This window comes from Barbus barbus (genome assembly GCF_936440315.1).
Source record: "Barbus barbus genome assembly, chromosome: 26".
Classification (NCBI taxonomy): Eukaryota; Metazoa; Chordata; class Actinopteri; order Cypriniformes; family Cyprinidae; genus Barbus; species Barbus barbus.
The window spans coordinates 20,310,545-20,323,989 of record NC_136754.1 but is presented as its reverse complement, the minus strand read 5'-3'; the positions used below and the strand labels follow the sequence as shown (position 1 = coordinate 20,323,989).

General features: G+C 39.4%; 1 protein-coding gene across 1 annotated transcript; it reads right to left on the bottom strand.

Annotated features, from left to right (window-relative positions):
- Positions 1 to 664: 664 nt before the first annotated feature.
- LOC306846497 (kinocilin-like) lies at positions 665 to 13,157 on the bottom strand (the record flags this gene model as incomplete). The annotated part of the gene is made up of 5 exons (XM_079379931.1): positions 665 to 740; positions 1,578 to 1,677; positions 5,922 to 5,999; positions 9,122 to 9,190; positions 13,010 to 13,157. 5 exons carry the CDS (start codon positions 13,155 to 13,157, stop codon positions 665 to 667), a joined length of 471 nt encoding a protein of 156 aa, XP_079236057.1.
- Between the last annotated feature and the right edge of the window lie 288 nt (positions 13,158 to 13,445).

Genomic DNA, 13,445 nt, shown 5'->3' with positions numbered 1-13,445 from the left:
CTAAGATTACTTCCTCTTTTTGGCCGGGTTACATTTCTCCATGTCGTAAACTCTAGTCACTATATAGTCACTATTATTTGTATAGCGCTTTTAACAATGCAAATTGTGTCTTGTGATATTTAAATGACGATTGATTTCTGCCGCCACATTTATCATTTAACGTACAATCTTTCGTACGATTGGGATTGGCGGAATACTAATGTTTCATGAATCACATGTGAACTCTGTCTTAAGTTGATTTGTGCACTCAAATCTGTGGCCGTTTCTACGATAGATTGATAAATGAGGCCCATTAACATATACATAATACCATGCTAAACCCTCCGAGAGTTGTCACAACAGAACTTCTTTTATTTTCCACAGAAGGCAGAAAGTCATACAGCTTTGGAATGGCATGAGAGTGAGTACATGATAACACAGTTTTCATTTCTTGGGTGAACACTCCTTTTAAGCACATGGTTGCATCTGATTTCATTGTTATTCAGTATGGTTTTCATCGTGCTCATTGCTTTCATTAAACATTATTTCAGTATTAGAGCAGACACCTTGTTTGAGCGCGTGAAATCAGATAGGATACCATAATGAGCTGTAAGCAGAGATCAGCCTTGCTTATTGTGAAATGAATACGGTTTGTTCTTTAATGAGACTCTGTTGGATCCAGCCATTATGAAGTGTCTTGATCAGAAGATGGTGACTTAAACTTCCGCCTGCCCAAGATATCTGGAACATCTGCAGAAGGGCTAGAAGAAAAAATACACTCATCTATACACGCATAAGTGTGTATGCTTATTTCTCTAAATTGAATAGGCAGCGCCAAGTCAGGTCCTCGTGCAACATAAATGACATTATGAGTGAAGACAGTGGTGTAAGTCACCATGACAACCACTTCCACAGCAACTTCTTTGTTGGTTGGAGACCAATAAGCTCATAATGGGGAACGGTCGACACCTTTCTTTTTCCATTTTTTAAAAGAGCCGTATTCGATCAGAAAAGGCTTCTCAAATCTATACCCAGATTGTAAGATGCACATTAAACTCTGACGCCAACTCATGCAGGTGAAAGATGGCAGAAAATGGACAATCTCGCTACTCTGTAGTGGTTCTTATATGAGTGTAAAATGCCACAGAGAGGGTCAATCAAAATAACGTCCTGGAAGTGATTGGCTCCTGGCATAGACTATAATGTGAGCCCAATGGGGAACAAAAAGCCTCTCTAAAAGCAAGTGGAAATCCCAATCACTCCGGTCCTCTAGTGAGCCACAAAGACGTGGGCTGTTTGGCACCGCTGCCTGCTAGAAGAATCAAATTACTCTCGGGCCCTAGAGAGAGAGACTGCCATATTGAGAAAGGGAATTCATTGTGTTGAAAATGTAATGAGGGGAGTATGTAATTTGTGTCTGGTATACCTCAGTGTTAATATAAAGTAATAAATATGTGAAAATGACAAAATGATTTGCGCAGGTCAAAATCTGTAGAGATGAATTTGTTCCATAACATTTTGCTTTTTCAAGCTCTTGTGCTGTTGTTTAACATCAGTGTTTTTTTGTAATATATTTAGGCTGTGAATGCATGTCTCACCCATCATCCTGTGAGCCCTCGGCTGCTGTAGGAGCTGCTGTCTCCACAAATGTCCCCATTCGGCTTTTCGAACGCTCTACATTTAGCTGGCTTTGAGTCCCTAAGAATGAGACAATGAAAGCAGGAATGCAATTTTTCTGTATTTATACAAATTTCAGTATTTTCCGATCTGAAGTATAATCTAACGTTCATCTTTTAATTTTACAGTATAGTAGTAAAATAAAATATTGCAATATATCTGAATTGTATAATTTTACGAATTTACTAAATATTTATTAGTATTAATAAGTATTGTAATTGTATGTTATTCTTTAAAATAAAAGTTATTATTATTAATATTATTAAATAGTAAATAATAAAAAATAAATTAAATTAAATAAATTATTATTAAATAGTAAATAAATAAATAAATTAAATACAATTTAGAATAATTATAATAATATTAAAAACTATTTTTATTCATTCCTTATTGATTTGCTTAACTGTATTAATTTAATATATTAATATATTATTATTATTAATATTACTATTATTATTATTATTAGCATCATCATTATTATTGCATAGTTATATTGAATGAGGGAACAAACCGGTTTTCCTTCTTTTGATCACATGCCTGAGAAAAGGCCACAGACACAGACAGAGACCAAATTATGAGACTGCTGTTCATTCGCTCAGTGCGTCTCTGTTGTCTGTTTACATGATTCAGTGCATGACTACTGTGTGCTCTTAGGACATAATACAGGCAGTGAAAATTTAGTGCATAATCATGCTTTTTACAGCCTTTCACTGCAAAGCCACATGCGTGCCTTTTCAAAGAACACCTTGGATTCATATAAAGCCTGACAGTCTGGTAACATAAATGTATCTTCTCTGAAAAAAAACAAGAAAATCTATTGCAGGAAATGAGCCATCCTATCAAATTAGAGTTTTTTTCTTTAGATTATCAATCTACTTATCTGAACACAGATCTCATAACGACTGTGCATTATGTATGGGGCAGAAACAGATGTGCGGACTGAAGCAGGAAATGGCCAGGGAGGAGGCAGCAAGGACACAGTAGCTGCGTGAGGCACACTGGGCTGCTCGGCTGACAATGCCAGATCAGCAGGGATTGACACGTGTCAATGTCATTTCCACAGCAGGGCAGAGAGTGAGCTTTCTGATTAACTAAATATGGTTTCCTGGTAGCCCATCTCATTACTGCAGTCATTTCATAACTAAAAGTGCCCATGTCAGGTATCAGCCTAAAACCATGTTGCAAAGGACTGTTAAATCATATTGCTCATTATCTAATTCCTTCTACCTAGAAATCACCAGCACTGTCTGCAGATTGTTGGTAATGGCTCACAGCTAATATTAATGTTGGGGTACTAAATACTAATAAATTGTTTGAATTTATTATAAATTTCATTTTATTATAAGTTTGTTTATTAAAGTGACAGGCAAAATAGTTAGTATAGTCTCAGGGATGGACTAAAACCATCATGGCTTCCTTTGTCTTTGGTGTGTTACAAGCTGTCCATGCATATATAAGATCCGTAAAATCGCAAAGATTAAAGTCTCAAACCCAAAGAGATATTCTTTATAAAAATTAAGACTTATCCACACCTTCCTAAAAAGCCTCATTCAAACACACCCCCACAATAACACCGCCCAAATGTTTACTAAAAGAAAGAAGGGGTAACTTTTATTCTCGCTGTAGTATTGTTGCCGCCATGATATTCCAAATAAGGTAAGGGACGTAACATTTCAGTCACATGCTTGAAGTATTCGGCCAATCACAATGCACTGGATAGCTGGCCAATCAGAGCATACCACACTTTTCAGAACGATGAGATTTGTAAAAATCGAAGCATTGCAAAAAGGCAGGGCAGAGAGGAGCAACAATAATGTACAGTATGCTTTGGGTGAACTATCCCTTTGAAACTTTTAGGAGCTGAATGTTCTTGAGGGTTCCCATTCTTTTTAATCAATGGATTTCCCTGACTCTTTCAGCCGTTTGTCATTTAGGATGAGAATGATTTTTTTTTTTTTTTACTCACAATCTCTGCCTAAAAAAATATATATATATAATTATTTGAGCTTTGCATTACCAGTAAAACGTATAGTCATGAAATTTAATAATGTATTTATGAAAATGACTAAGGCATTTTAAGATTTTTCCAGGTCAAGAAATCACACTTTTAAAATTATACTAACTCATATATACAGGTTTTACAAGACTGTGGGAACCCTCGAAACAAACAGATGTTGAGAGGGGTCAAGAAGTCTTAAAAAATCTTTTTTTTTGTAGTTTTAGCCAACTAGTGTTATTATTATTATTACTACTATGAATAATTCTAAGACTAAAATTAAAATAAAAGTGACAATTTAATCATATTTAAAAAGGCAGATAAATCAAGTAATTCCAGTAAAGTTGCAGGGCGAATTTCATTGTGTTTATTTTATGATTTTAATAACCTGACCTGTGTTGTGGGCCTCATGCAGGTGACTCATGTACAGACTGATAGAACAAGAAGTGGGACTGGCATAGTACAGGAAGCTCTGAAGTAGTTACTTGCTAGAACATCATTAATGTTCATTGAGAGGGATGAGTGGAAGATCAGGCACAATATTTTGAAGCTACCATGGATGAAGTGGGGAACAGTATATTTACAGGAACACTGTGTTTAGTGCATTATATTTTATGGATGTGTTTCCATTAGGGAAAATCAAAATTGCAGTTTTTAAGTTCAACAAGAGTTGTAGCAACTATCAAACTACAACCCGAATTCCAGAAATGTTGGGACCTTTTTTAAATTTGAATAAAATGAAAACAAAAAAAATTTAAAAATCGCATGAGTCAATATTTTATTCACAATAGAACATAGATAACAAATGTTTAAACCGAGAAATATTACAATCTTATGCACAAAATGAGCTCATTTCAAATTTGATGCCTGCTACAGGTCTCAAAATAGTTGGGACGGGGGCATGTTGACCATTGTGTAGCATCTCCTCTTCTTTTCAAAACAGTTTGAAGATGTCTGGGCATCGAGTTTATGAGTTTCTGGAGTTTTGGTGTTGGAATTTGGTCCCATTCTTGCCTGATACAGGTTTCCAGCTGCTGAAGAGTTTGTGGTCGTCTTTGACGTATTTTTTGTTTAATGATGCACCAAATGTTCTCTATAGGTGAAAGGTCTGGACTGCAGGCAGACCAGTTCAGCACCCGGACTCTTCTACTACGAAGCCATGCTGTTGTAATAGCTGCAGTATGTGGTTTTGCATTGTCCTGCTGAAATACACAAGGCCTTCCATCAGAGATGCTGGCTTTTGAATTGAACGCTAATTTTATGCTGGAAGGTCTCTCTCCTCTTTATCCCGGAGGACACAGCGTCCGTGATTTCCAACAAGAATGTCAAATTTGGACTCGTCTGACCATAGAACACTTTTCCACTTTGAAATAGTCCATTTTAAATGAGCCTTGGCACACAGGACACGACTGCGCTTCTGGACCATGTTCACATTTGGCTTCCTTTTTGCATGATAGAGCTTTAATTGGGATCTGCAAATGGAACGGTGGATTGTTTACCAACAGTGGTTTCTGGAAGTATTCCTGGGCCCATTTAGTAATGTCAATGACAGAATCATGCCGATGAGTGATGCAGTGTCATCTGAGGGCCTGAAGACCACAGGCATCCAACAAAGTTCTTCGGCCTTGTCCCTTACGCACAGAGATTTCTCCAGTTTCTCAGAATCTTTTGATGATGTTATGCACTGTAGATGATGAGTATTAGTATTAGTTGCTAGATGTTCTCCCAGCTGAATCTTTTCAAAATGTCTTGCTTTTTCAGCCCTTTGTTGCCCCTGTGCCAACTTTTTTGAGACCTGTAGCAGGCATCAAATTTTAAATGAGCTAATTTAGTGGATAAAACTGTAAAAATTTGTATGTGCTCTATATTCTATTGTGAATAAAATATTGGCTCATGTGATTTGAAAGTCTTTTAGTTTTCATTTTATTCAAATTTAAAAAACGTCCCAACATTTCCAGAATTCAGGTTTTAAACAATTAGTATGTAAAAATTAGTTTTTATTGGAAATAGAGTTTTAATTATTACCCATTAAATCCATAATGCCATTTCCCATGAAATTAGCTAATAGAAAGGCTCTATTTTAGCTTGGGACTTCAGACCTCAGATCTAGCAGGCAGAGAGAGTGTAAATGAGAAGCAGCGGATGACTCTACATTGACATAGGACATTGTGTCATAGGAAAGCAATCTTCAATTGTCAGACTGGAAGCTGGGGGGTGTATGTGTGTGAACGTGTTTGTGTGTGCATATCCATGTGAAACAGCCACTTACCCTCTCGTGTGAGTGTAGCTGCAAGCTGTTCAGGGGCTGGATTTGAATTTGTAGCCATTGGGTGCACTCTGAAGTTGCCTGAGAAAATTAGATGTTGTCATATTAGCCTGAGTGGTGCAACATGGTCTCTCATCACAAAAGCAAACAAATCTCATGTTACACAACATAATCGAGATTGCCTCTTTAGTGAAATGTTATACAGCGTTTAAATATAATTGATAGGAACCAGGGATGTGTGCCATTTAGAATTGAATTCAATTCCTGAATTTGAATTGGATTAAGGTATCAAACATGACCCATTTAAATTTATAAGTGTTATGGGGTTGAAGAGACAGGAGACGTGCGGATCCATATGCAAGCTTTTATTCTTAGGCATTTTTTATTCTTAGGTCAACACAGGCAGGGTCGAATAACCAGCAAACAGGTATGTAGAGGGCAAGACAGAAGCGTAGTCAATTAACAGGCGTGGTCGACGATCGGCAAACAGTATCCAAACAGGGCAAGGCAGAGAGAATAATCCAGGAACACAGGCAGGAATCAAAACACAGGAAATCAAACAAGATAAACTGGGAACGCTTCGTAAGGTAGCTGGGCTAAACAATACTCAGCAGTGAAACAGAGAAAGTCCAAGGCTTATAAAGTGTGTGTGTGATTGGGTGATAGTTCACAGCTGTGAGTGATTAGTGAGTGCAATGGATGGTGGGAAATGGAGTCCAATGTGCTGTGTAGTGTGAAAGTCCATGTGATGAGCGGGTGACCTCTGGTGGTGAACAAATGGAAATTCATGACCCAGATTCGTGACATAGCCCCCCCCCCCCCTAAGGAGTGGCTTCCAGACACTCCAATGCAATCCAGGAGGGCGGTGGAGCGGAGGCGGAACAGGGGGAGGGACGGAGGGACAGGTTAATGTGAAAAGGGAGGGACTGGGAACTGAGGCAGAGCGGGAAGCCAGGGCAGAGGCGGTGGGACTGGAGCCCACCAGGGCGGAGCAGACGGGACCAGAGCCCACCAGGGCGGAGCAGGCGAGACCGGAGCTCCCCAGGGCGGAGCAGGCGAGACCGGAGCCCCCCAGGGCGGAGGATCTCCACAGTAGAGCAGACTGATCAGGAAACCATGGCAGGATCAGAGATCTGGGGAGAACAGAGACAGGCACCACAGGGAGAGCATCCATGATCTCAAAGCCGTGGCAGGGCAGGACGGGGATTCATAGGCGGCCTCCGTAGCTGTGGCAGGGCAGGACGAGGATTCACAGACGGCCTCCATAGCCATGACTGGGCAGGACGTGGATTCACAGACGGCCTCCATAGCCGTGATTGGGCAGGACGTGGATTCACAGACGGCCTCCATAGCCGTGACTGGGCAGGACAAGGATTCACAGACGGTCTCCATAGCCGTGATTGGGAGGACGTGGATTCACAGACGGCCTCCATAGCCGTGATTGGGCAGGACGTGGATTCACAGACGGCCTCCATAGCCGTGATTGGGCAGGACGTGGATTCACAGACGGCCTCCATAGCCGTGATTGGGCAAGACGTGGATTCACAGACGGCCTCCATAGCCATAACTGGGCAGGACAAGGATTCACAGACGGTCTCCATAGCCGTGATTGGGCAGGATGTGGATTCACAGATGGCCTCCATAGCCGTGACTGGGCAGGACAAGGATTCACAGACGGCCTCCATAGCCGTGACAGGGCAGGACAAGGGTTCACAGACAGCCTCCATGGCCGTGACGGGGCATGACGAGGATTCGTAGGCGGCCTCCATAGCCGTGACAGGGCAGGACGAGAATTCATAGACGGCGATGACACGATGCGATAGACTGTGATGACACGACTGGGGCCGGTGTCGCGTTCCTCCGCAACACCCACGGTGAACGCTGAACCAACAGTCAGCAGGGCATAATCCATAAAATCGCCTAGTGACGATCGGGGACCTTCACGGATTAAGTGTGACTTAAACGGCTGGTTAATGCCTTCACAAAAAAAGTCTATCAGTAGACAGTCCGGCAAATCAGAGCCATTTGCCAAAATTATATAGTCATTTATATAATCCTCAAGGGGTCGCGTTCCCTGCTTGAGGGTTAGCAACATACCTGCCAGGTCCATACTGGGCCAACATCTACCGGAAAAGCTGCTGGATCCTTTTGAGGCCAAGTATTCTGTTACGGGGTTGAAGAGACAGGAGACGTGCGGATCCATATGCAAGCTTTTATTCTTAGGCATGGTCAACACAGGCAGGGTCAAATAACCAGCAAACAGGTATGTAGAGGGCAAGACAGAAGCGTAGTCAATTAACAGGCGTGGTCGGCGATCGGCAAACTATCCAAACAGGGCAAGGCAGAGAGAATAATCCAGGAACACGGGCAGGAATCAAAACACAGGAAATCAAACAAGATAAACTGAATCAAACAAGATAAACTGGGATCGCTTCGTAACTGGGCTAAACAATACTCGGCAGTGAAACCCAGATTCGTGACAATAAGGAGGTACAATTAAAATTAACTGAAACTCAAGGAAGTTCATGTAACTGCAATGAGTTTAATAATAATAATAATAATAATAATAGCTAAAAAACTAAATGTTAGTTTAAATATCTTACAAATCTTTACAATTTACATTACGTTATATTACATTATAATGCATTACATTATATATATTTTTATGTTATATACATTATATAACGTAATTAAATTACGTTTTAATGTTACATTATATTATAGTTCAAAAGCTTGGGGTCAGTAATATTCTTATAATTATTATTTTTATTCAGGAAGAATGCATTAAATTTATCAAAAGTAACATAAAATGTCATTGTTACAAAAGATTTCTATTTCAAATCAATTACGTTCTTTTGAAGTTTCTTTTCATAAAAGAATCTTGAAAAGTATTATAGTTTAAACAAAATTATTGCAGCACAACTGTTTTCAACATTTGAAAGATTTCTGAAGGACCATGTGATGCAGAAATATATAAAAATAGAAAACAGTACATTTAAATTGTAATAATATTTCTCAATATTACTGTTTTACTGTATTTTTGATCAAATAATTACAGCCTTACCAACCCTGAACCTGTGAAAAGTAGTGTATATATATAATTTAGGTTTTTTAAATTTAATTCCTAAATTCTGAAATTTTCACAACCTTGACATGCACTTCAAAATGTTATGGACGCTATAAAATATAATATGTGGTCTCACCTATATTGGGCAGTATGTGATGGAAGTTGAACCATGCTCTTATGAACGGGTAGATTGAAATAAGGAGACCTGTAGAGCACAACAGATGTGGACTGAATCATTCACTCCATATTGTCAACGTCCTTCATCTTCATGCTGACAAGGCCGCCATGTTCCCACCAGGCTTAACCAGATCAGACAGCGTGGACATGCAAACCAGCACTAACCTGCATGAAACCTTCAAACTGGTCTTTGTAGAGTAAAGAAATATTTAGCTCGAGTATTATTGCATTTCTCTCTGCTAAATGGCTCCCTGAACTAGAGCTGCACACTAAAGACAGGCCCCATGCATATTGCATTACACAGCAAATTGATGAACAGCAATTTAAGCATTATTAAGAAAGCAGAAAGAAACAGAGCAATTCTGAGCGGTGAATTGACACAAAAGGCTTGCTTTTGGTTCTGCTAATGTTTCATGCAAAGTTTAAAAGAGATAATTCCCTTAAGACTTTAGTTAAAGGGATAGTTCACCCAAAATGAAAATTCTGTCATCAATTTCTCACCCTCATGTCATTCCAAACCACCGTCGTACATCTTCAGATCAGAACACAAATTTAGATATTTTGGATTAAATCTGAGAGCTTTCTGACCCTGCATAGACAGCAACGCAACTGAAAATGAAAGAAGGTCTAATTAGTTTAGAACGACATTAGGGTGAATTATTAATGACAGAATTTTCATTCTTGTGTGAACTATGCCTTTAAGATATTTTTATGAAACCTGAGAGGTGTTTGTCTCTCAACTGAAAGTCCAGGTAACCATATGAATTGAGCCCTCAAAGTTTTCTGAAGAGAAACGATTGCTTTATATTATGAACAGATTTAATTTAGACATATGTTCATCACACATACATAGAGCACATCACATATGGTAAACACGGAAGCTCAAACGTTTGTTTGTGATGCACAAGAACCAATCAAATTTTTTCTGGCATGTGCCGCAAGAATGTGACACACACACGCTTCCATGTTTACCAAATACAATGCACTTTATCTATGTGTTTGTATGTGAATAAAAACCTAAATTAAATCTGTTAATCATATAATTAAAGTCTCTCACTGTAAAAAATTGTGCTGTAAAATAATCAGGGGCGCCGCTATGGTTTCTGGGCCCCCTGGACAGCATATTCACTTGGGCCTCACTTTCTGGGGGGTCCTCCTTGGAAGGTTTTCAGAAGGAAGGTGCTCAGAAGGTGTTCCCTTCCGTACAGATCGCATCCCCTTTGGTTTCCTCCTCGGGGGGCCCCTCCTCCATCACTAGGCCCTTAGAATTGTCCTAACCTTCCCACCCTTACGGCGCCCCTGAAAATAACGGTAAAATACTGACAGCTGTGGTTGCCAGCATTTTACTGTAAATTCACAGCTGTCCTTTTTATTACAGTATGTAACCATTATAATACCATGTAACTTATTTCATTTGAGAAACCAATCGAATTTCAAACCATTCGATCTTAAAAAATTTGTATTTATACGGTGTACATAAGACTTAAATTAAATCACTCAGTTCCCAAAAACATATTTTATATCCTCGTGGCTAATGAAGGTGTGCAGCTGAGCTCATTCTCTCCTGTTTGTCTCCTTGTGTTTCCAGAGGTCTGAGGCTGCTGACGAGACAGCCGTATACTGCAGGGGCTGTGCTGGATTTTGATTATGCACCTACTATTCAAGCTGTGAATCAATTCCTGTTTGAAAAGGACGAGGCACCTCTGCTGGCTTTGTGTTTTGGCCAATTTCTGTTATAAGAGGCCACAGGAAGGCATGATTGCAGCATGCTGAGGGCTCCTTCTCCACGTGTCTTGCTTGTGTTTCCTCCCTCCTATAATTTTCCCTTTCTAGCTCCTTTTTGTCATTTTTGTCCTCTAATCGCCTCCATTCTTTCTTTCCTAACTCACCTCTGACTTACAAATCCATGGTTGATGCTTTAGAGTGTGGCACTACAGTCGATCTGCCCTATTTGGACAAGTAAAGACCTCCTAGCTCATGTGTGCATTCATGACAGCGATATCTCGATGAGACAATATCAAGAAGTGGACTTTAGTCTGGGTAGAGAGGGTATTTAATTTGACGCAAATTAAGGTGAGGCTGTGATTGTACTGGCATAAAGGCTGTTGCTATGCCATGTTTGAATAGTCAAACCGACAGTATGATTGCAAGTGTGATATTAACATCAGTTCAGTAAACAAGAATTTAATAGTTAGTAAGTGAATACTGAATATACACTACTATTGGGACACACCTCTTAATCATTAAACCTGAATTCAGTCAGACTAATTGCCACAGGTGTTTAAAAACAAGCACCTAGCCATGGAGTCTGCATTTACAAACATTTGTGAAAAAAAATGAAAATAAAATGTTTTAAATAATATTTTATATTAATAAATACTACAATAGTATATAAATAATTATAACTATAAATGATGCAAAAATATATAAATAATACTAATATAAAAAAGGTAACACTTTATTATAGGGACCAATTCTCACTATTAACAAGTTTCTTATTAGCATGCCTATTATTAACATATTGGATGTTTAAAGAACATATTCTGCATGACCATATTCTACATCCTTAATAATCCTACCCAATACTTAAACAACTACTTTACGAAATATCAATAAGCAGCAAATTAGAAGTTTGAGGCAAAAGTCATACTTAATGGTTGTTAATAGCGAGAGTTGGACCTTACAATAAGGTGTGACTGAAAAAAAATAACACTGCCTCAAAGCCTGTTTCATTTGCATCCCACTAAATATGGATGCAAAATAATGTATAACGCATCTTCTGCAAGGGCCTATACAGGTAATGCTGACATTTCTCCAACAGTAAACAATAGATCAAAGGCTACTTGTGTCTTGTGCAGCTCTATTGTGACAGGGTCCTGTGTAGATTACATACCCACCATCGTAAGCAGGTGGCTTGGATTACAGACCTGGATCAAATGATGGATGGCCCTTTTTTGATGAACCTCAACAGTGAATGCCTGCAGGGGGATACTTCAGTATACCTCTATATCGTATGGAAAGCATGTAAGCATTTCCAACATCCCTCTTTATATGGGTTCATTGTTGAAAAAGGCAAAGGATAATGGTATGAAATGGAGGTGTGCTGATATGAGCAGAGATTAGATATAGTGTTAAAAATGTATGATATGCAAAAGAGACATGCACTGTGGAATAGTCAGTGAAGCAGCAGAGCAAAACCTGGAAAGCCCTGCAGATTCATACAGTAAAGTCAATGAATAGTTTACCTAAAATGACAATTCTGTTATTCACACTACCTCAAGTCATTCCAAACCTTTGAAGTTTAGCAAAGCATCTAAGCTGCTCCTTGCCATACCATACAAGTGGATGGGGACAAGGAGTTGTCAAGCTCTAAAAAGTGCTTTTAAGGTGCTTTTTGTCCTTTTTGGAGCTCCAGACAACTCCAGTGTTATATTTTGAGTCTTACAGTAGCTTTATTAAAATGGAAGCCATTATTCACTAAAAATCTACACCATTCACTCCCATTGTATGAAAAAGAGCAGCTTGGACATTATAGTAAACATTTTCTTTTATGTTCCACAGAAGAAGGTAAGTTGTACAGGTTTGGAATGGCATCGGGGTGAATAAATGTTTTTAGAAATCCCTTTAATGAACAGATTTATGGTTTGTATTTTACTGATTGAATGTACTGTGTGTTAAAGACTATTGCACTACATAAAAGGTAAGAATGTACAGTATTCAATGTTGGAATCAACCATTGTAAGACCTGTATCAGGCCACCACTACTCTAAATTTTGCTGCAGATGTTACTCTTTAGATATCTATGGTAGTTTTGGCCTATCAGACGGAGAGAAATGCTAGTACTTACCAAGCCCCCCTGCCCCGAGGAAGATGCCCCCCACAGCATCTGCATCACAGTCCTTTGACACACCAATAATGATACACCCTGCTACAATGCTGAGCAGGGCCGAGCCCACCCGCAGCCCATGGTACTCCCCAATACTGACCGCGTTCATTCAGCAGGTGGAACTCCCCACCTGCCCCGTCTGGCTGATCCACACGCGCCCGTTCAAAACCCGCATAAACGCAAAGCACTCACGAAGGCAGATTGCTATATGAAAGTTTCACTGTTAGTGAGATGGGTTAACAGAGACTCTACTTTCTCCTCAAGGCTCTTCATACATCTTTAAACAGTGGGCTCTGGTTACCTTGTCGGATTCATGCTTGTTCCCTTCGAACTAATTTGGGTCTGATTGAAGGCGACTAATCATTTGAGTAGGAAGACCAGGCCAGGCCTAACAGAT